The sequence below is a fragment of the Coloeus monedula genome (assembly GCF_965178545.1).
Source record: "Coloeus monedula genome assembly, chromosome: 4".
In the NCBI taxonomy this organism is placed as follows: Eukaryota; Metazoa; Chordata; class Aves; order Passeriformes; family Corvidae; genus Coloeus; species Coloeus monedula.
The window spans coordinates 15,870,581-15,894,558 of record NC_138784.1 but is presented as its reverse complement, the minus strand read 5'-3'; the positions used below and the strand labels follow the sequence as shown (position 1 = coordinate 15,894,558).

The window sequence follows — 23,978 nt, the reverse complement described above, 5'->3', positions numbered from 1 at the left end:
GGAAGTATAAAGTTTATATGGCTCTTTATAAGCTGTAAATATAAACACCTGGAAATATTTTCAGCGACTCACCACTGCTCAGAGTCCTTGACAATGAAAGTAATTGAAGACTGGAGTGAAAGCTTAAAGCGTAACCCCCCATTCCCATGGTTTTCTGTTTGAGGTTTCCTCCCCAGGTGCAGAAGGATGCTTATTTCGGATAAACCACTGCTGAATTCCTCCCCAGCCTCACACAGAGCCCACACGGTGACTTGGAGAGAGCTGTGTTCCTCAGGCTGTTTGAACACGCAACACAGCCCAGATCTGTTGTAAGTGCAGCAGTTACTGTGCAAAACCACCAGATGCAATGTATGGTATGTATGGCTCTGTCTTCCAAGCAGTGCTCAAATTTCTATTGCACCTTCATCCCCACCGCTGGCAAGCCAGCATCATGAGGCTTTATGCTCTTCTAGGTAAAGCAAATCACTGGCCAGGTTTTCCGAAGAGTTTTAAGTAATCAACATTTAAATACTTGATTTTACTCTCCTCCTCCATACAAAAGAAGAAAATAAATAAGTATGAAATAAATAAGATTAAAAAAAAAACCAACTCCACAACAAACAAACAAACCCAAAACAAACAAAAAAAACCCGACCAGACAAAACCAAACCAAACCAGAGCCTTCTGCCTTTGTGTTAGTTCCTGGAATTTTCCAGACGATCCCAGCGAGATATTGTAGAGGCCGACTTCTTGAAAACCTCCCCATTTCCTATTTCTCCGCAGCTGTGGAGTGACTGTTCCCGGCCCAAAGCCCCGCTCGGCACCGAACGCCCCCTCCGTGGCCGTGCCCCCGAGGGGCCGGCGCATCTCGGGGCCGGCAGCGGCGGAAGCGGCCTCAGCGCGGCCGGGCGGTGCAGCCCCGGGAGCTCCGCGCCCATGGGGAGCGGCGGCGGCGAGCGCGGGGGCTCCGCGGGGCGCGGCACCGCCCACAGCAGAGGTGACGGGCGGGGGACACCGAGGGGCCGCGCTGGGATGCGGGGAGCAGCCGGGACTCCTCTCCGGAGCGCGGGGCTGAGCGGCGGTGCGGGCCCGGGAGCGCATCCCGTGGTATGGGGAGCCGGGGATGCCGGCCGGGAGCCGCCGCGCCCCTGGAAACCCCCCGTGCTGGCAGCGGAGCGACTGCCAGGAGACGGGAGTGTCCTTTGGAGCCTCTCGGGACACTTCGTGCCCGCTACCGCCCGAACAGCCGGATACAAACAGGGCAGTGGCAGGGCAGTGTGTGCTTCCAAAGGCTTGGAAGGGACAGGGGAACAAAAGGAGACTCTGAAAAGCTGTGGCTGTGGGATAAGGCTGGATGTTTCTCAGGAGAAGTTTTGGGCTCCAGAGCTGATGGCTTTTCTTATTTCTCTTATCCATGCCACGTTTAGGCACCAGGTCAATATCAAAGTCACTGTCCATTGTCATTTTTTCCATGCTCATTTATTTCTCTTTTGATCACTTTAAATTCTGGATGATGTAACTAAAATTTACAATAACTCAGAGTTCTTGTTAGCTGAGTAGCTTTGTGAAGATAAGCTAAATGTCTCTGCTCCCAGTTTGCTCTCCACAGAGAGCTACTTTTTTTTTCTTGAACAGCTTTGTGGGTCCTGGACTCTACTCCCTTATCAGTTGGTTCTGATTTGTTGTTTTTGTTTTTGTTTTGTTTTTTTTAATTCCTGACGTCTATTTTTTCAGGTCTGTTCTCAAACATCTGGCTGTGGCGAGCTGTCGCTGGAGTCCTTACAGCTGCAGTCATTTTGATTTCATGTATTCAGTTTGGTAAGCAAGGAATTCTAAAAGAAAATATAATTAGCAACAGAAATTACCAGAGTTTTGGGTTCTATACTCAGAGGGCAGTGAGGTCCTGGCACAGGCTGCCCAGAGAAGCTGTGTCTGCCCCATCCCTGGCAGTGTCCAAGGCCAGGCTGGATGGGGCTCTGAGCAAACTGATCTGGTGGAGTCTGTCCCTGCCCATGGCAGCAGGGTGGAACAAAATGATCTTTAAAGTCACTCTCAACCCAAGCCACTCTGTGACTCTGTGTTGTTTGAAATTGTGGGCCAGCGCTGGAGAAACAACTCCATGCACTGCAGTGGGGTTAGGGAGGGCTCAGTTTAGCCTTAGTGTACTTTTGGTATCAAGTTTGTAACATCACTGTCGGTCTTAATCCAAGTTCAAGAAAACAATTAACATCTGGGAGATTATCCTATCAATCTGCAGTCCTTCAAAATGACACTATAATAAACAAAGTTATTAATTCAGCTGTGAGGAAGTGACATATGCAAAAACTGCAGTTGTTGGAATTTTTAAGCTGTAGAAGAGTTTTTGGGGGATACTTTATTATCACCTTCTCAGCTACTTCTACCAACCTGTCCCTGGCCATCCAGTTAAGGATATGTCAAGAGGCAGAAGGGTGCAGGATCCAGAATATACCTTTAGTTTACAGTAATTATTTCTGCTGGGCAGAAGTAACAGTGCTGTGGCTAGACTGAGATTATTTTAGATGATGCAGTCAGAAAGCAAACTAAACCATTTTCCAGCTGGAAGAAATGGATAGATTGTTTTTTGTCTTTTCCCAGTAAACTCTTCTCCGGCCAAAGACTCTCCTGAGTGTCCTCCCCTGGACCTGTGTCCAACAGGCTGGCTGTACTTCCAGAGGAAGTGTTACTTCCTCTCAGAGGACGAAGCCTCCTGGAACTTCAGCCAGAGCCACTGCTCCTCCCACAGCGCTTCCCTCCTGGTCATCGAAAATCATCAGGAACTGGTAAGGGAACCAAAGGGGGATCCTGTTTTCCCCACAGTTCACTTCCAGGGAACCGTTCCTCCAGCCTCCTCAGCTGAGCAGTTAGGAAGCTGATGTAAAACCACAATGAGTCACAGCCTGCAGAAAACTTCATTCCTCTGCTCCCTGAAAACATCATCAGAAAATGTCCAAGGAGATTTGTCTGAGTTAAATTTGGTGCTTCTCACAGCTATAAGTACTCATATTAAAGGTATCTGTCAGGGTAAACACTGTTGCATCTCATTTATCTTTAATTAAACAACTGTTTTCTCGTATTGAGATAGGTTAATTACACACAAGTTGGTAAATATGTTAATTGTGACCTTTGGAGTTAGGAGAGAGTTACCCAAAGTGCAGCTTGGAGCATTTTTTTTCTATATTATACCACAATATTAGGAAAGATTCCACTCTGCACAAAGGCCTAGGAGAATATATTCTTCTGTATCAGTTCCAGACCTTGATAGCAGACCTTGATATTTTAGAATGGCCTCTCCCTACGTCAGTCAACCCTATCCCAGTCACCAGCCTCTGTATATTTAGGTTTTAATATTGTTTCATCTGCAGGAAAGGCTAGATTGTCCTTTCACTTTTGCTTTTGCCCTGGATCAAGGGCTTTGTATTTTGATAGCTGGACTGAACATGCCGAACTTCTTTTCTCGTGTGGGTTTATTCCTACAGAGCTTTATGATGAGAATAACAAAGCAAGACCCATGGATCGGACTCTATAAAAGAAATGAAGAGTTCTTTTGGGTAAATGGAAAAGCATTAGACAATGAACTGTAAGTTGATGTGGAGGGATTTTTCTGATGATACTCGATTGTAGGGGAATAAGACAAGATAAATAATACAGAAATGGACAGTGACTTGTAGGAAATATCTGTAATTATGTTGAAGGGATGATTATGGAGAGGGTATGGAATGCAATGAAGATTTCACATGGCATTGTTAAAACTGTGGCAAATGAAAGTTAGGGGATAAATTTGTAATGTTGAGAAGCAACACAAGGCAGGCTCATGGTAACAAACAGGAGAGAAAGTAGAAGTTTAACCAAGAGACACCAAGATACCAAAGCAATGAGGGGAGGAAGGGAAGATTACAGTAACACAAATTCCTCATTATAGAATATATTTTGTAAAAGTGTCAACCTGCATGTAACCTGTGTGAGGTTCATAGCAAAGCGATTTGGGAGACTGCTAAGACATGTTTTCATTTTTATAGAATGTTACTCCGAAAGAGGCTGCTTGAGGGAAAGGAAGCTGTGATTTTATGTTGCATGAGCTGCTCTGTGGCCAGGGTCCTGTGTTCTGTGCCACCAGTGCCAGGTGTGGGGCAGTTTGTTCCTCTCCCTGGCAGCTGTCCCATCTCCTCAGAGGCTGCTGCAGCTTGTCCTGGAGCAGCTGCTGGCAGGAGTTGGCAGATCTACCAGTGATAGGAAGAAGCACTGAGATTTCACAAGTCTGAAATTACCTTAAAAAGTGGAAAATTTAAATACTTTTAAGTCTGTGACATTACTGGTGATGTGTGACTATATTCACTTCATCCCCGAGCCCTGAGGTCTTGATCTGACAAACGCATTTAATGTGAGAGGTGAGGAGCACGTGGGTATCTCAGATACTGCAGCCCTTCCCACTCTTTTATCCTGTCTGCAACACAAACATCCACTGATGCTTTCATTTTCAGTGAGGTTCTTCCCATTCTTAGACTTCTGCCTCTCTGCTTGCCTCAAACTGCCCCTCCTGAAGCGAGGGGCAAACACCTTGATGTCTAAGCTCAGGTGTTATGACACTGGTGGGGATCTGCTCCTTGGCTTTTCCAGAGACCATTCCAGTTTGCTCAGCCTATCCACAGAACTTTATAGCACTTTGTTTGAAAACAGAGTTGCTGAAGGAGTCCCTTAACTTCTTACATCTACTTCTTACACCTACGGTGTGGAAACTGAGGTTTGCCTCCTGTTTCCCCCACCCCCTTAACCATGGTGCCTGTTGGGTTCTGAGGAAGGGAGAAATGAGAGATGCAGTTGGTTCACAGCTTCTGCTGGAACCTTTTAGCTGTATAGGAGGATGTGGAAATGGATGGTGGTGGTGCTCATCTCGATGGCACAGCATGCCTGAGAAGGGCAAACCTGAGTTTCAGTCTCTAATCTAAGGTTGTATTTAGTGACCACTAAACAGGATACAGGAGTACTACAAGTCCTGGACTTTGTATTCTGGGCACAAGATCCCGTTAAGAAAAGACAATCTCCATGGTGTTCTCTTCAAGGCACAAAACATCATCCTTCTGTGGTACCTTGCCTGTGGTAAATCAGGCTTTATTCAAAGAGAACCTGAGCTGCCCATTGCTGCCTTTGCTCTATTGCAGTATTTGATTATGGGTGTCCAAGTAATCCTGTCTTCCCTTCTCCCTGACAGGTTTGAAGTAAAAGGCTCTGGAAACTGTGCCTATCTGGAGTCCAAAGGAGTCTCAGCCTCAGGATGTTACTTAACCAGGAAGTGGGTCTGTAGCTTGAATATCAACTCAGCACAATAAGGGTGGGGAAAGCCACCACGCCTGACACTCAGAGCTCTGATATGATGCCTAGAGAGGCTGTGTCTATACTTTGGGACCTGGGAATGTGTCCCAGCTCCTACCTTGAAGTGAATGACTTTTCTGGTAGCCAGAATTCTCCAGAAGAAGCCTCTGATTTCTAAAGATACCATTTAAAAGGCTCTCTTCAGCATCTTGATAAGTCATTTCCTTGCCCCATTTTTCTAGCTACTGCCCAGCCTGTAGTTTCTCTTTGTTGTGTCATCAGCATTTACTCTTCTCTTGTTGGAGCAGCTGCTCTTCCTTTCGGTTTTGGATGTGCACTTGCGGGTTTTTGTTTTGCTTTTCCTTTAACCAGGCTCTGTGTGCAGGGATGAGTAGTGAAGTGGGTCTGTTTGGAGGACTGCCAGTGCCTCATGGATACAGGGTAATGCAGAAGTGAACACTGTTGTTTTAGACAGGATCACAGCAAATTCCTCTCTCCCCATTTGATGGGATGCACCCTGCATTGTATTCCATGTTTTGTTAATGTTATGTTACATTAATCTTGTTAAATCCCAGTTATAATGCTGTCAAGCTATGTAGCTGCACTGCACCTGAAGTTATCCTCACGGCACTTTCTTTAGCCAAAAAATGGTCACAGTAGATAAGAATATTTATTTACCTGCGCATTTGCACTGATGTGGGGAGAAGAGTTGGAACTGTAGGAGTGGTAGTGAAGCTGCAGACATTAATGTGTAAAGGCAGAAATAGTCCTCAGTGCAAGGAGGCAAAATCAGGAGAAGGGAATGAGAGAATTATCAGCAAGGGATGTTTCTCTGTGTTTTCCTCGTGCCCTGTGCCTGTCACAGTGTGAGGCTTCTGAGCAAGGGGGACATTTCCAGATGGACAATCAGTGTTTCCTTGTGTGGGTGACATTTTCAGTGCAACTCCAGCACAGTTGAATTGCTGCGAGCCTGAACAGAATTAGGGCACAATCCCTCTGATTGTCTGTGTCCCACTCATGTCTAGCAGGTTAGCCAAAGATTAAAAGTGTCATTTGACCCAGAGGAAGCAAATTTTCCTGGAAGGAATATACCTATCAAGTTTCTAGAGAAGGAAGAATAGGAAATTCACCTTCATTATCTTCTGTGACAGAAGGACTTGACTGTAGAAGGACCATGCACGTGGATATTGTCAGCAGCTTGTGACTTTCAGCTGTTTATTTAAACATAATCACTAATTTTGCTGGATTGCACTTTTTCTTAATTGCTTGTATTCTTTATAGGCACAGTAACAGCACTCTACAGTATTAAAAGCCTAACTATGTATTAATTTATATGTTGGGGGGAGGTGTTATTCTGCAATGTTTTTAAATTAACCCGGTTCTGAAGGATACGGTATGTGCAATAGTCCTGAAAGATACCCAATAAATATCTTTACAGAGCCCTTGAATTACAGTGGTTTGTATCTTAATATTGGGACACTAAAAGTATTTTTCATCTCAGGTACCATTTGGGTGAAAAAAATCTGAAGTAAAATATTCAGGTTTTGAATATGAAAAAAATCTTTAATTATAACATTAGGGCTGACATGAAACAGGACATTTGATCAAAAAAATAATGCATTTCTCTTTCTAACACTTCATAATATGTCAGACTTTTAACAAAAGATTACAGTGAAAGCTCTTTGGGAATCTGACTCCTCAGGGATGCAAGGAACATCTTCTTCTGTGATGTTAAGAAAAGAAGGGTCAAGCTGCAAACTCTGCCAACGTGCTTTACCCAGAGTGGGGTTTGATAAAGTACTGCAATGGTAATTTCTTTTTCTTCTTTCTTTTTAAATCAGTGACTGCCTAAATTGTAGGTAAGAGCTTCAGTAGGGCCCTGCAAAAAACTTGTTTAATTACATGAATAATAGCGAGAAGGCCCAAATAGCAGATGTTTCATGAATATTGTTAAAACCTTAACACCGCAACTAATTTGAGAGAAGCAGCATGCGAGTTTGCTTTTCTTGTTAAATTCAGCATGAATCAAGAAAGATCTGCCATAAAACCAGCAATTGTCAACTCCACTGCATGGGGAAGGGTGTGCTGTGAGTAAGTGATGCTGAAGTTAGAATTTCTCAGCAGTGAGAACTTATCTCTCTATAAAGCATGTATTTTATGGGTATAGATGGTTATTTTACTCATTTCAGACTCCTTCCTTTTCTTTGCTTCTTTGTCTAGAGTGAACAAATCAATCCTCCTCCCCTCACGTGCTGTGCTGAGTTTGGGGGATTTTTGTTGTTTTTGTTTCCTCTTACATAACAGCAGTTTCTCATATGAGTCTTGAGCTGCTGGTGCTGCATTCTGCAGGGTAAATCTGTGTTCGGACTTTTTTTGTTGTTGTTGTTTGAAGGGAAGTCTCTGAGGGTACACTTCACTTTTTAATCTGCAACCCCAAAGTGCTGGACATTAACCCTCCCCAGGCATGTTCAAGTGTGAAAAAACATCTCTCTGAAACTGCAGCTGCCTTTATTTGTGCGTATCACAGCAAAAATGAGCTTAAAGGCTCTACATCTCAAGCCATGTTAGACTTGTTTTTCTTTCTCATTGCTATAAGGACTTAAATTCCACTCTCTGCCATTTTTGTTAGAGTAGCACCTTCAATTCATGACATTTCTTCATTCTTTTCAAATATCTGAATCTAACAAAGGCACTAGGTCAGAATGCTCTTAGCATTTTTGTATTCCAGACCCAGAAATAGCATTTATTCATGACACTTCAATGCCTAAGCAATGCATTTACTGAGTGCACTCACAGGCATTAATTTCATCAGTCTTTGGTACCTCATCATACCATAACTGTGGTTCCACATTAGAACTTAAAACGTAGAGGGACGAAATATAGGTGGAGAGGAAGGTTATCAGCTTTATTTCCTTGCACTGCAATGTTGTCTTACAGTCCAAGCCCCTTCCCTAGTTAATCCCTCCAGATTCCAAGGTTCAGCATCAGAAGAGGATGGGAGCAATCAGCACATTAACCACAAGTGTTACAAGTCACTCCATGCCTGGTCTGCTGTCTACACCCAGTAGCTGTGCAGCAGCTTTGAATAAGACATTGTCCAATAAATGCTTTTTTTTCCAGCCCTCACGTGGCTTCTGTGAGTCACAATTAGATCCCAGGGGGAAAAAAAAACCCCAAACCCACAAACTTCAGAAAACACAGAACTCCTGAAACCAAAATAAGAAGTCCTCAGCTCAGCAGCTGCCTGAGGCAGGGGTGACAGCAGTGGGCCCAGCATCGCCTTCATTCCCCACAGGGGCCATAATTCCTGCATATCACACAGTTCATGTGCACAGTGCTCCTCCTCAGGAGTATCTCTTCTCCTGTGCCCTTTCCTGAGACAGCTGCTGCCACAGTCTGTCTGTGTGAAGGCTCAGCACCCCCAAATCCACATGTGCCAGCTTGCAGCCCTATTGCAGGACCTGTCTTCTAACTTCTTTGGGAGCACAGCACAGCAAAGTGCAAATTTCCCTGCAAGTCTGATAAAATTTGTTTACATCACAAGTTGGTTTATGAGCAAACGGGTCTTCTGACAAGAAGCTCTGCCTGTGTTCTGGAAATGTAGCTCAGAGCACCAGCAAAGTTGCATTCTTCTTACAGATCCACTTCTTTAACGTCTGGCAGTTGTCTGCCTGGATCACGTTTTTCCTTCTGTAAACAGGACAGTTCTTGTCAGCCTCGATTCCTTTTAGAGCTGTCCTGCTGAGAGACCAGAAGGAATGCAGTTGTCAGCTTTAAACTCAGCTTTAAACTCAGCACTGGTTAAAAATCCTGGTGGTGCTCCGAGTAAGGGGGGCACGTGATGTTCACTCGATCACCCCCTTGAAGCACAGCAGCTGTGCAGGGATGGGATGGGCACCCCCAGCAGGGACTGCTGGCTCCTGAGGGATGGATGCTTGGGATTGTTACAAGGATAAGGATCCTCCCCATGCAGCCACAATGCTGAAGAAAGCTACACAGATCCCAGCCCATGCTATGTGACGGGCATCACCTTTAACAGAGGCACATGGTCTGTAAAGTGAGAGAGTTTGTTGGCAGGGATTTCAGCAGAATTCTCTGCATTAATAAATACATGAGCTGTGGCTGTGGTTGGTCCTAGAGGCAGAAAACAGTTTCCACAAGTGCCCAGCAGGAACCTGTTGACCTGGAACTGGCCATGGAATGACTCTGAATATGTGCCTGAGGCTGCAGGGTTAGATCTGTGCTTTGGGTAATTAGCTCAGATTCAGAGTTGTATTTCCAAGCAGAGGTACCACGCTTTGCTTTTCCCAAAGATATCCTCCCCCCACAAATCATCACCTATTTTCTTTTACTCTGTGATCTTCCACTGAACTCCGTTGTTTCCCCATGACTTCACTGTTCAAGCCAATCCAGATATATTTGGTATCTTTCTCTTTGTTGTCTATAAATTCCTGTGGAGCAATCAGAAGGATGTTACCTGACAGAAGATCTTTCCTGCTGTGCCCAGCTCACTGTCCTGCCTCATGCACAGCTTTTGTTCCCTCATGGAGAGCAAGGACAGTGATGCAGCCATGGCAGAGCAGCCCCTTACATCAGCCCATATACATGACCAGGCTCCTCTCTTCCCAGAGCCACATGCTGGAAACCAGTGGAAAGTCCCCAGCATTTCCTCTTCCCACTCAAAATTACTCTGGCTTCCACACTTGGCACCTCTTGTGCTTCTCCTCTTCAGCTCTACTCTGCTGACATTCCCAAACCCAGCTCCTGTGCAGGGAAAGTCAGATGCTCTGCCTGGTGGGGCTCTTGCTTGTCTATGTGTACACTTGACATCCAGGCCGTTTTCCCTTGGAGAAATGTTTGCCTGTGGCCTGTGACACACTTGCACTTGTGCTGCAAGACTCACCATCTCAATTTCATTCTCAGTGACAAGCAGCTGGGATTTCCTGGCCAGGCAGTTTTTCCGGCTGTCCTCCCAGCTCCTGGTCTCCTCAGAGAAGAAGTAACATCTGCCCCCGTGCAGCTGCCACCCAGGGGGACACAGCTCGCATGTTGTCCCTGTGGGTGGACAGGGGGAACCTTTAGCTCCTACCATGAATGGAATTCCTCCCCCTGTTTATGAACCATTATTGGGAAAGTGTTTTCCAGGACAAGTGGAGGATCTACAATATATGGCATTTCTGACAGCAGCTCCTGGCAGAAAAAAATGTAACAAAAGTACTGGAAACTTTATACCAAAAGAGGAGCAAGACTATTATGATTAAAATGTTAGTTTCTGTTATCACTGCTCTGCAGGAACATCACACTTCCTGGCTAGCACCAGTGAGTTCCCATAAACTGCAGGGTGTCGGAGAAATGAGAACAGAGACAACAGAACATCCTCCATGCTGGAAAGGACTAATGTGCCTCACCCTGTCCATCTTCACACAGCTCCTCCATGAGCCATTTCAGGAGCGCTGCTGAGACGGTCCTCTCTGAAGAAATGTCACTGTTGTTGCTGTTCAGACCATACTGGAGCAAACTTTCTGATTTTCCTGCTCTGCCCTTTGAAACTTGAACAGCCCAAAGTAAAAAAAAAAAAAAAAAGAGATCGAGAGATCGTGGTTAACAAGAAGGATAAGGAAATGCAGCCTTTGTACCCAGAGCTGTACTGTGAATGTGAGGATGTCTCTGTGTACGTTGCCTGGTACAGACACAGTTATGAGCAAACTCAGTGAGTAAAGCTCAGTGAGCAAAGCCCTGCTGAGAAGGTGTTCATGGAATGGCCTGGCTTGGAAAGGTTCTTAAAGATCATCTGGTTCCAAACCCTTGCCATGGGCAGGGACACCTTCCACTACCCCAGCTTGCTCCAAGCCCCATCCAGCCTGGCCTTGGACACTTCCAGGGATGGGGCAGCCACAGCTTCTCTGGGCAACCTGTGTCAGGGCTTCAGCACCCTCACAGGGAAGAATTTCTTCCTCATATCCAATCTAAACCTGCTCTCTGTCAGTGTGAAACCATTCCCCCTTGCCTTGTCACTCCAAGACCTCGTACACAGACTTTCATTTCCTGTATTTTTGTATAAATTGACACCTTTTAGTGAGACACCAGGGGAAATTTTCTCTCAGCTCTTTCAGAGGTTTAACCATGTCTGCAATGAAGGGATGAAGCAGGAGGTAGGATCTACTCACATTGCTTGGCTTGTATGACCACGACTCCCAGCAAGATGAGCATGAGGACACCCAGGACCAGTGCCACGTAGAACCAGGCTGAGCACTTCTGCCGGCAGCCTGGAAGGAGGCAGGAGGAAGAGCAGCTTAAGTTCCCGGCACTGTTAAAATTAACACTGGGGAAACGACAGAGAAATCATCTGCCTAAAATCAGTCTGCTGTCAGAAGGGTGCAATGGCATTTTACTTATTAAAAATCTGCATTCATTTTGCATACGTGGAAGTGAAATCAAAATATTTGGTCACATAGAGCAAGTGATTTTCTAAGAATTTGCTTTTTCTCCTTTGAGTTGTTCTTCTGCAGCACCTCCTCCCACCCACCCACACACCCCCTGCAGGACCTTTCAGAGCAATTCAGGGAAAGTTTGGGGGATGGCTGTGGTGTCTGTCAGGGACGAGCTGTGGTGTCAGGGATGGCTGCGGGGTGTTCCTCCTCTCTGCTCCCAAGCATCAGACGCCTGTCCCACAGCTCAGATACCTCCCCTAAATGCACAGGAAAAAAAGCCCCATACTGACACCGCCTGGAACAGGGAAGTACATCAAACCAAGCATCTCCGTCTGTTTGGCATTCACCCTGTGTCAGAGTGAAACACTCAGGAAGCCGCAGAACCTGACGAAATTTGGGGTTAAAGTGCCAGTTCCGCAAGACACAGACTTGCACCATTACAACCTCTGTTTCCCGGACCTTGTCTGCATGAGATGAACAACTGCTCCATCCTCTGGCTGCCTGAGCTATCTGGTGTAATGTTCCCTTTCCCTGGCAGGCAGGTCCTTCGGTGCAGGGAAGGTGACAATCGCCAGGGCACTAATGGCACATAGAGCCCTGGGCATTACCTGCTTCCAAAGCCAAATGTGTCCCTGGGGCTCTTCCTTCAGAGACAGTTACAGGAGGGTTTGTAAAAAAGCCATGGAATTTTATTTTGCTTTACTACATTTTCCATGTAGGGCACAAAGGTATTTTTAGAAATTATTTTTAAAACGTCTCTCAATATTATTTTTTAAAGGAAAGTGTGTAATCTGAGAAGGCAGCAGAAAAAAAGCAGCAGATGAAATGATAGATCAGTCCTTCATTGAGAGAGTGCACGTAAAGGCTCTTGATAACGGGTTTCACTGTTGGGCAATAGGAAAAACTGCATCTATAATTAGTAACCAAACAAAATTGCACAGTACCAGCTGCGGAAGTCTCTGCTCTGCTGTTCCCTTGGGGCTGAGGCTTCACATGCAGCTCAGCATATGTGATCATGTTTCCTGTAGGGAGAGGGAAACGCTGACATTTGTGGCTGTGCAAATCACCAAGGGGAGGAACAATAAAGGCTGACTCTGTATGAAAAGGGGTGTGTGTTTCCAGGGCTGCTTGTTCAGCATTTTCCTTTTCCTAGGCAATGACAGGCAAGATGATGATTTTGCTGTCAGGCAGGAAAAGCCTCCTCCATAAGCTTCGAACTGTTGGGTGCTGCGTGGCTGGAGCAGGAGGCAGGCAAACAGGTGGAAGGATGGGAAAGACCTGGATACTATCCATGGCAAGCATCTCAGCTGTTGCTAAGCCATCTCAGAAGGTACCACAGGGGCTGGAGGGGCACCAGAGCCGTGACTGCTTTGTAGGGCAGAGAGATGCCAAAAGGAAAACCAGCACTCAGAGAAATGCTGCTGCAGCAAGGTAATTCCTGGGGCCATTCCTGACTTGTGAGTGTTTATCCCAGGATATTTCAGGTGGTGCCTGTAGCAGCAGAGGAGTGGACCTGATGATTGAAGACATCCTTTTCCAGAAGCACGTTGCCAAAACAAAACCAAAAATGGCATTAAAATCGCACGGTGTGGGTTAAAAGTGTGTGGTTTCTTTCTGAACATGTTTTCAGTATCATTTACCTGAGTATTTTGCAGAGCTACTGGTTAGTGTTATGGAAGGTGTTTAGACCTTTGGGACACTGCTTTTGGTTCCATAAATGGAGAGATTTTATCCATCTGTACCAAGAATAAGCATCTGGGCTACTGCCTTGGTTTGTGACCACTGGGGCTTTTAAAAAGAACTGTTGAATTAAATTTCACTGATCAGGGAAAAACTTGGCAGAAGAAGAGAGTCTCATTAAGCTAAAATGAGGCATTTCATATGAGAATTGCTGAAGTTTGGAGAGGTTTTACAGTAAAAAAAACCACTGAGCACCTGATTGGCAAATGAGGGTTATTCATATAGGGGAGACAGTCTATGCTTTAGAGAATCTGACCTAATAAAGTGGTTGTTTGCTTTACTTCAATTTATTAGTTTAATGAACTACAGAAAAATTGCGAATTACATTTAATTGTACTCAAATCAAGTGCCCTAAAAGTTTTTCTTCTTAGAATGCAAATAATTTTCCAAAACCACTCAGGACTTTTAAACTGTTAGATCCACTAGCCCTATAAATGGAGGCACTTCTAAAATATGTACTTTAGACAGTCTGCTAGGGTTGTGAAATAATTTGTCTCTCAAATTAACATTCATTCCTTTAAAGAATATCTCTAAGTCTGTAAGAAAAAAAAAATATCCATGCAACCTGAATATTTAAACAAAATGATTCCTTCTATTACAGTGTGTATGGGCACATGATTATTGGAATGTGAAGTCCTCAGAAGTCAGCAGGGGACTTTAAACTACCATATAATCTTCATTGTGCCGGATGCTTTCACACCCTCACCTAATTCAACAACGAGGTGGAGATTTTTGTCAGTCACTAAAACTGAAATTTCATGTCACTTCTCTGTGCCTGCTGTCAGGTGCAGAAAAACATCTCTGCTTATTGGAAGCTTCTGCTTGGTGAATGTGCAGACTGGGAGTGCTCCTTGGGGGTTGTCCATGAGGGAATGTTGTGTCCAGATGTGGGGTGGCCCATCCAGGGATCTGGGGGAAGCTGGAGAGGCTCCAGGTGGACCTGGTCAACACCTGGAGCAGCTCAGAAGGTTAAGGAGGGGAACAAGAAGTTAAGGGCACAACCAATAGCATGCTACAACTACTTGTGGGTTAGTTTGGTGATGGACTTGAACTCTCCTTGGTTTGTTCTTCTCCCAAGGAAAGCTCTGTGTAGCCACTCATGATTCATAATCAGGCAACTCTCAAATTATCTGTGAGGGAACCAGGACACAAAAACTGCCAGAATCTTTCGCTGGAAAATGGATTCCCAGGTGGTATTTATCCTTGCTGGGATTTGGGAACCCTTTTCTACTTTTGAACACCTGTTTCGAAGCACAGGCACAGTAATAGCACCTGCACCTACCAAAGCCTGTGCACAGATAGTGCCATTACTAAATGCTCCTCAACACACTCTGGCAGAGCATCCAAGAATCCCCTCGTCCTTGTTATTCAGAGCCCCTGAGTGACAGCTGAAGTCCACCTGTAAGTTCAAGCCCAATCAAACAAAACGTATTTGAGTATAATCAGACATAGGAGTGGGAGACACTGGGAGCTATAAACAGAGAGGAAAAGATTATTTAAGAGATTTTGGTCCCTGTATAAGTGAGACACCATAACAAAGACACGTAGAAATACTGTGTGAATCTCTGGTGCCCATTTTTTAAAGAAGACGGAAGCACTGGAGTATGAACAGAAGAACATCCACAAAAATGACAAGCATTTTTGAGAAGTTAAGTATTTAAAGACGAAAGAGCATAGAGAAATCACTTAATTACCATGGCCAGTAGCTTCATGTGGGAAAATATCAAGAGTTAAAATCAGTTCAACAAAAAATTAATAAGAACCATCCAGATGTTAATGATAAATTTCATTGGAACTGGCCTGTCCAAAATTGAGCCTTTCCTTTAGGCAGCATGATCAAGGAATAGTTTTGGATGTCTTCTAATCAAGATTTGATGTCCATCTCCCTTCACAAATAAATTTTATCACTTTGGATACTGGCTAAAATTCCAGGCAAGCCTTCTTTGTGTTGCACAGGTTACAGCAGTGCAAACAACATCCATGGGTGCATGAACACACAGTCTAAGGTAGCATTTCATGTCATAGATATAATAAAGTGAAATCACTTTTATCTTTTGGATACCAGCCTTGTAAAAATATAGAAAAGATATTATTTTCTGTCATTTAAGTGGATGGATTCAGAGCATCATCATCATTATTAATCTCCATTGTAAGTAGAACATCTAAAAATGCTCATTACACAATGTTGTTTCCTTAAGGGATTAATTACTAACGAAAGCATGAAAATACCCTTAGTCTGATGCCACAAGCATTTCCTATTTGCTCATAATGAGAAGCTCTCATTCACATTAGCTGTGATCCAGGATTTTGTCCAAAAGCTTTCATGAATGAATTACATTTTTTTTCCAAGTAGTAGAAATGTTACTTCTTCAGAAAATTTAGTTTAAATCATCTCACCCTTAATACTGGCTTAATCCTTTGGGGTTTTTTTACAAATATGTGAAGTGATCACAGATTGATAATTTGGTTCTGGAAAATCACCACTGGAAAATTAAAGAGAAAGAGAAGGAAGTTTTTAGGAGTCATTCAGTACTTCCTTCAGTGACAGCGATTGCACTTTTGACTGCCACTAGTCTTCTGATTTACTGATTAATTTACTACTCCTTTCCCATGAACATAAACATTTATCTGATTTGTGGGCTAGGTAGTAATTCAGTGGAGCATTGTCTTGATCATGAGTCATTTAAAAAGAAATATTATGCTCTTTATCCAAACAAGAAACACTTTTTCTTTCTCGTTCTGTTACTTAAATCCTGGGACCAGACCTGAGCTGCTGCTCCTCGGCTGTTCTGATTTGGGAGCAGCTTGGCTGATTTGTACTGTGAGGATCTCATCCACTATTTCCAACTTCTCACCCTTCCCATACAGCGTTTTATAGCATTCTTCTAGTTTTACCCAATTCAAAAGGTGAGAGAGAAAGAGAGAGAGCACAAGAGAGCCAGCAGTGCGTGCTCAAGATGTTTTACCTGGGTTTGATGTCTCAGAGGGAGCGTGCAGCCTTTCCCTCGGCAGCATCGCCACGGCCGCATAGGTGACATCCCCAGCCATCTGAGAGCCTGTCCCTCAGAGCTATGGAAAGAGCAGCTTTAATGCAGTCATTTGCATCCTGTCTCAGCTTTTCCTGCCTCCAGAGCAGTTACACACTGTGCTATGGCTCTGACGAAGGCTGAGAAACACAACAAAGGAAGTCACTAAGTTACCTCTTTCAGAGCAGCTTCAATGGTGTTTTCAGCCACCATTCTGTCTCTTCTTGCCCTTCAGAATACAGGAGAAAATGAAGATTAAACCCCATCATTTTTACTAATAGAAAAAAACCTTGTTGGTCAAAGCCCAAAAATGGATTTACACAGGTATGAAAGGTTTGCTGGTTCTCATGAGACTAGAGAGTACAATTTGTGTTGTGGCTGTTTTGTACTCCTGTGCATGATCTTGCACAACCAATCCACCTGAAAGAAAGAGAAACAAGAAGCACATGTATCAGTATAAGATGTTTTGGGGTTAATGTAACTGCAACCACACAGCTTCAAAAAGGTAACTCAAATTCTAACCTGCTCCACCCACAAAGTACTTTAATGGTTTAACAGTCAAATTTAGGTGATATTGAGGATGCCTTAACACTAACTAAAACTAAAATTTAAAAAAATGTGATCAATTTTTTTTACAAGAATGTTTCAATACTTTACTGTAACAGTAGTTACAAGGAGCTGCTGTTCCTACATTGCTTGAACTATTCCCTGCTTGAGCCAACAACTCCACAGATGGAAAACCTGAGTTGCCTGTATTACCTTTAACTCCTCTTTCATTACCCACGTGTTTGCTACAGGATAGTTTGATGACAGTGTTTTTGTCCTCTATTTCAGGCCAGGGGGAAGCCTCACAGATTTTAATTGAAACATAAACACCTTCTAAAACCTAAAAATACATTTAGAACACTCAGACATGGAGTCCTGTGCTTGACATTTCCTGCTAAGAACTACGCTCTTGGTTTTGTGCCTTATTCCCACTTAGAAAATTCCCTCCAAGTTCAACACAGAAAACGTCTGCAAACCTACATGGGTCTGTTGAAAATAATGTTTATACAGGCTTTTGCAGGTATTTGTTACATTAAAAGGGACCTGAAAAAAAGTTTGGAGCGGTAAACTTATATTACTGATGTTTTCCCTTCTGATGTTCAATGCTGGTAACGGTATTAAGTGCAGGAACAGAAAGGTTTAGGGGGAAAAAAAAAAGAAGAACCTTTGATAGTAATGGAACAGATTAGTCAGAAGTGCTGCTCGAGTATGATTTATAAGCAACGTATCTAAATCATTATGGGTTTATTATCTGATAATAAATGACAAATCGATACTGTGAACTGGAGCCCGAATAAAGTTTATTTCACGGACACCTACATACCAGCCATATCACCAGGCCTCACATGAAACAGAACTTTGTCCTCTGAATCAGTTTTCCCCTGAACTTCTCAGCATCCTTTACAGCAGGATATTTAGACTCTGAAATGGAAAAAAAAAAAAAAAAAAAAAAGAACAGAAACCAACCCTGAACCAAACCCCGCACTCCTTATTTGGGTTTCTTTTTAAACTTTAGTCCATAAAGGAGAGCTAGAAGGCCAAACTCTCAGTCTCTTTCCATCACTGCACACACACCTCAGCAGTCTTTTCTCTCCTAAAGCAGTCACAACCATCCAGAGGTAACCGTGTACAATCTCGAGGCCGTTTCCTCTCCTCCTGTCCCTTGTTGCCCGGGAGCAGAGCCTGAGTTCCCCTGGCTGCCCCCTCCTGTCAGGGAGTTGTGCAGAGCCAGAAGGTCCTGTCTGAGCCTCCTTTTCTCCAGGCTGAACCCCCCCCCCCCTCCCCCCCAGCTCCCTCAGCTTCCTCTTCACAAACTGTAATCTGGGTTGAGTTTCATTTATTGTGTGACCCACCCTTGCCTTGTGTCTTTCAGGTTCTCCAGGTAGAGCCTTGCCTCAGCCTCCTCTTTCCTCCCAGGAGATATGGATTAATATGCAGAGCTTACAGAACCCTACTGCTGCTGAGGCCCATAAAGCACCAGGGCTTGCTGTGTATCAAACATCCCTATGTCTGGGGAGGGGGGAGTGGTGTTTTAGCCTGGAGTTTTCAGACTTTTTGGCAGAACATGGAGATATCTGAGGGTCCAGACTCTCTCACAGCACCTGCAAGGAAAGACGGTGGGACTGTTGTGTAGGATTTCCCTGCACATCATGTAGAGCTTGGCAGCCTGGAGCTTCAGGGGCTCCGTGGGGGTAGGCAAAGGGATGTGAGCTCATGTCACTCCCCATCCTGACGTGCTCCTGGGTGCACACAGACTCCCCCCTTCTAATTGCCAAGCCTGAGTAATGTCACTTGGTGATGTTCTGGTGCCTGCACAGTTACCAGCCCCAGCTATGCACAGTGGTGACAACTGCAGATGCCACCCCTTCTTGTGGGTGTGACAGCACTGCCTTCATTGCGTGTGGAGGCAAAGGCAGACTGAAAACAGCGACGTGGGCTGCAAAGCAGAACTCAGCCCCTCCTGCCACAGAACAGGCAGCTCAGCCCAGGACTCCAGCTGCCTCATAGTGCACATTTGAAAGAACTTGAACTGCTGGTCTGACAACAAAATGCACTTTCTAAAGGCTGAGCTGCAACACAGAGGCTTCCAGGTTAAACTGAGGGAGTTCCATGAGTAAATCTCCAGCTTAGATTTCAATTCTAAGCCTCTGCTGAGTCACAGCAGAGCCTGTTTGTATGATGAGGTGCAAAAGCAGCACCCAGAAGGCATGATCAGAGCTAGGGCTGAAACAAAGACACCTATTGACATAAATGAATGTCTGTGAGTGGTTATCCCACACTGCAGCAGGAAAAAAGATGTCATTGAAACATTTAAACTCACAGGCTGAAATTTATTTATCTATTTGTTTAGTCCTTCCCTGTTGTGCTCTATTCTGCCATACAGACATAGCCTGCCTTCCTTCAGGTCTAGTAGAGCTCCTGTCTCTTACCCTCATGTCTGAAAAGTCTGAGGTTTTGGGTATCATTTTAAACTATGGGTCTGTGAGCACATAGCAAAGAAGGACACCAATTCCAGGATGCAGTTGGAAGGGTAAAAATAAAAGGACTTGCCCAAGCCCATCAGCAGGCCAGGGGCAGGGGCTGGAAGACTGCTCAGCACTTCTATCCCTCAGCACAACACCGTTTTCTGTAGGTGTGTGGGTTTGGGCTGGGACAGAGCTCATTTCATTCACAGGAGCTACCATGGATTTGTGCTGGAAACAGTGTAGATAACAGGGATGTTTTAGCTATTGCTGAGCAGTGATTACACAGCATCTTTTCTGCTTCTCACCTCATCCCAGCAGCCAGCAGGGTGCACAGGAGTTGGGAGGGGACACAGCTGGGACAGCTGACCCCAATTGACCAAAGGGATTTCCCATATGGCATCATGCTCAGTGTACAAAGCTGGGGGAAGAGGGAAGGGGGGATGTTTGGAGTGCTGGTGTTTCCCAGGTCACAGTTACATGTGATGGAGCCCTGCTCTCCTGGAGATGGCTGAGCACCTGCTGCCCAGGGGAAGCTGTGAGTTAAAGCCTTCTTTTGGCTTTTTGTGTGTGTGCAGCTTTTGCTTTGTCTATTAGAGTGTTGTTATCTCAGCCCACAAGTTTTCTCAGTCTTACTCTTCTGGTTCTCTTCCCCATCCCCCAGGTGTGAGGGAGTGAGTGGCTCTGTGGGGCTGAGCTGCTAATGGGGTTAACCATGACAGCAGGCTGATTGCTGATACCTCATGGATTTGCCGAATGTTGCTTCACAAACTGTCAAACCTGAATCCAGATTCATCAGTTCTCTTTCTTCCATGTATTCCAGAGCTCTTTCTGTAAATACACACACATGTAGAGTTAGGCATCCCTTGGCCATTAATGCATTTATTTAATATCACAGTGCCTTTGGATAAAGATTTTCTTTCTGCTTATGAAATTGGAAGCAAAGCTGTTGTAAAAGTGTGACCATCTGTAAGTTCTGTAGATTGAATGGACAAAAGGTGGCTTTGATCACACTCCTTACAATTCTTCCAGAAGATATTTGAATTAATATGAAATGGCAGGAATAAACTACAATGAGCACTCCCTTCCACAAAACTCCAGTGCTCTCTGGCCTTATTTCTTTACAAGTATGTGACATCTTTATATTTTTCCCCAGGAGGCAGAAATGCAACTATGAATGAATTTTTCTTGAAAATGTCAAGATTCAGAAACTCTTATCACATTGGCCTCAGGACAGATTAGTATAACAATGCAGATGATACAGCCCCTAAATTATGATGTTTGCATAGAAGGGGTGTTAAACTAAAGAAAAGCTTGATGTACAAGGATCCAGCTTGAGCAACAAACAGTGAATCAGAGTGAGCAGTAAGATCAAATATTGCTTGGATGGAATTAACACACTGGAATTAGTCCAGCCTGGAACATTTGCTACCAGTGAACTGCAGCAGTGGAACTGGAGAAGGAGGGTTAAGTGTGAAGCAGGGTGTTAACAGGAGTGCCCTGTGTTGTGTGGATCTTGACTGTGGAAAGACAAGGAAGTGTTCCGGTTTGGCCAAATTTAGAAATATACCCTCTGAGAGAAGGCACAACCACCCCTCCCCCACCAGGTTCGGGAAAAAATAAATTTTCCTCGAAGGAAAGTGAAGAAGATAAAACTATTTATTTAACAAACACACGGGAAAGGAAAATAATGTTAAATGGTAAAATCTTTCACTGTGGAGGAAAAAACCTGGGAAAGTGTTCGAGTCCTCCCTTTGGTCTCCTCGGAGCTGGGGCTTGGCCCAGGGCCAGGCCCTCTGCACTCGGTGGAAAGTCCTCCCAATGTGCTCTGATGTTACAGCAATCAAGCAGTCCAGTAGAAAATGGGAGAAAATCTGAAATTCCAGAGAAGGAAAAGTTCAACTCTCAGTCTCTCTCCGGAGAACAAGAAACTGGAAAAAACTGGCCAAAAGCTGACTGGAAAGCCGCAAGCCGGGTGCTTCCTCGCTCCCCTGCCCCAGCTGGGGAAAAAAAAAAAACCTGCTATCTTTCTGTGTCCTTGAACAAGCTGCAAACTGCTTTGAGAAAGTTTTTGCTCAGGTTTTTTTTTTTTCTTCCCCCTCTCAGGCTCAGTTTAGAGGCATAGAAAGGCCCAAAAATTAATTTCTGGGCATAGGCAGCAATATGGGATACACATCATAAGGTCACCCCAAGACATTCCACCCCTTATCCCATATCGTTGGCTCAATGCCCAAACTCATATATTCTAATCCTACACACACATTAATACATATATATATATATATATATATATATACACACAGCTATATACGAACAGTGACAGTGACACTCAGCAAGCAGGGGTATACTGGCATTTCACACTACAGGTGGTTTTTACACAACAATCAGATCTCCCTGTGGTACACAACGCGCTGTTCCATCTTTCTGCATTACCCACCATGTGCAACCAGGTCCCTGAGCAAAGACAACCCCACGGACGGGTTGGTCTGTACTCAAGGTGGAATTTATCCACACAGTCTTTCCTAACAGACCTCTGACATGCACTGCTGGGACCTTATCTCCATCTGTTGTATGCAGGGATTCAGATTGGGCTGGACCAGCTCTATTGGTGGAACCTCGGGTGTTAACTAACCAGGTGGCCTTTGCTAGATTCTGTTCCCAATTTTTGAAGATTCCCCCACCCAGTGCCTTCAAAGTGGTTTTCAACAATTCATTACACCGTTCCACTTTGCCTGCAGCTGGTGCATGGTAAGGGATGTGGTACACCCACTCAATGCCATGTTCTCTAGCCCAGGTGTTTATAAGGCTGTTCTTGAAATGAGTCCCATTGTCAGACTCGATTCTCTCAGGGGTGCCATGCCTCCAAAGGACTTGCTTTTCCAGGCCCAGGATGGTGTTCCGGGCAGTAGCGTGAGGCACAGGGTAGGTCTCCAGCCATCCAGTGGTGGCTTCTACCATTGTGAGCACATAGCGCTTGCCTTGGCGGGTTTGAGGCAGTGTGATGTAATCAATCTGCCAGGCCTCCCCATACTTGTATTTGGACCATCGCCCACCATACCACAGAGGCTTCACCCGCTTGGCCTGCTTGATCGCAGTGCGTGTCTCACAATCATGGATAACCTGGGAGATACTGTCCATGGTTAGATCCACCCCTCGGTCTCGTGCCCACTTATAGGTGGCATCTCTACCCTGATGACCTGAGGCATCATGGGCCCATCGAGCTAGGAACAACTCTCCCTTGTGTTTCCAGTCCAAGTCTACTTGTGACACTTCTATCTTTGCAGCCTGATCTACCTGCTCATTGTTTTGGTGTTCTACATTAGCCCTACTCTTGGGGACATGGGCATCTACATGGCAGACTTTCACAACCAGCTTTCTTACTCGGGCAGCGATGTTTTTCCACTCTTCAGCAGCCCAGATTGGTTTTCCCCTACGCTGCCAATTAGCTTTTTCCCACTTTTCTAACCATCCCCACAGAGCATTGGCTACCATCCATGAATCAGTGTAGAGGTAGAGCTTTGGCCACTTCTCTCTTTCAGCAATGTCCGGGGCTAGTTGAACAGCTTTGAGTTCAGCGAGTTGGCTCGATCCACCTTCTCCTTCAGTAGCTTCTGCAACCCGTCGTGTGGGACTCCATACGGCTGCTTTCCACTTTCGTTTCATCCCTACGATGCGACAAGAACCGTCGGTGAAAAGAGTGTAGCGTGTGTCTTCTGATGGCAGTTGGTTGTATGGTGGAGCTTCTTCAGCACGTGTCACTTGTTCTACTTCATCAGCGAGACCAAAGTTTTCACCTTCAGGCCAGTTTGTAATTATTTCCAAAATCCCAGGGCGATTCAGTTTTCCGATACGGGCGCGCTGTGTGATGAGAGCAATCCATTTGCTCCATGTGGCATTGGTGGCATGGTGGGTAGAGGGAACCTCTGCTTTGAACATCCACCCCAGCACCAGTAGTCAGGGTGCCAGGAGGAGTTGTGCCTCTGTGCCGATTACCTCTGAGGCAGCTTGGACTCCTTCATAGGCTGCCAAGATTTCCTTCTCTGTTGGGGTGTAGTTGGCTTCAGACCCTCTGTAGCTTCAGCTCCAGAATCCCAGTGGTCGACCTTGAGTCTCACCAGGCACCTTCTGCCAGAGGCTCCAGGACAGACCATTGTTCCCGGCTGCAGAGTAGAGCACGTTCTTCACCTCTGGTCCTGTCCTGACTGGGCCAAGGGCTACAGCATGAGCGATTTCCTGCTTGATTTGGGCAAAAGCTTGTTGCTGTTCGGGGCCCCAATGGAAATCATCCTTCTTGCAGGTAACCAGGTAAAGAGGACTCACAATCTGGCTGTACTCAGGAATATGCATCCTCCAAAAGCCTATGGCACCTAGGAAAGTTTGTGTTTCCTTCTTGTTGGTTGGTGGAGACATTGCTGTGATCTTATTGATGACCTCAGTGGGAATCTGACGCCGTCCATCTTGCCATT

At 45.0% G+C, this 23,978-nt stretch overlaps 2 protein-coding genes across 2 annotated transcripts; one reads left to right on the top strand and one right to left on the bottom strand.

The window, feature by feature from the left end:
• Nucleotides 1–785: 785 nt before the first annotated feature.
• Nucleotides 786–6,720, top strand: LOC309572292 (C-type lectin domain family 2 member L-like). The gene is made up of 5 exons (XM_082280451.1): nt 786–976; nt 1,714–1,797; nt 2,596–2,780; nt 3,477–3,577; nt 5,207–6,720. Exons 1-5 carry the CDS (start codon nt 916–918, stop codon nt 5,322–5,324), a joined length of 549 nt encoding a protein of 182 aa, XP_082136577.1. The 5' UTR covers nt 786–915; the 3' UTR covers nt 5,325–6,720.
• Nucleotides 6,721–8,912: 2,192 nt separating this feature from the next.
• LOC309572131 (natural killer cells antigen CD94-like) lies at nt 8,913–16,526 on the bottom strand (the record flags this gene model as incomplete). Its single annotated transcript, XM_082280167.1, has 7 exons — nt 8,913–9,048; nt 9,646–9,758; nt 10,211–10,362; nt 10,716–10,856; nt 11,475–11,573; nt 12,683–12,760; nt 16,445–16,526. 7 exons carry the CDS (start codon nt 16,524–16,526, stop codon nt 8,913–8,915), a joined length of 801 nt encoding a protein of 266 aa, XP_082136293.1.
• Between the last annotated feature and the right edge of the window lie 7,452 nt (nt 16,527–23,978).

Excerpts from the sequence above, each read along its gene's own strand:
- LOC309572292 (XM_082280451.1), top strand. The coding sequence starts at position 916 with ATGGGGAGCGGCGGCGGCGAGCGCGGGGGCTCCGCGGGGCGCGGCACC. Across the intron at positions 977-1,713 it reads CGGCACCGCCCACAGCAGAG|GTCTGTTCTCAAACATCTGG; the intron begins GTGACGGGCGGG and ends CTATTTTTTCAG. Across the intron at positions 1,798-2,595 it reads GATTTCATGTATTCAGTTTG|TAAACTCTTCTCCGGCCAAA; the intron begins GTAAGCAAGGAA and ends GTCTTTTCCCAG.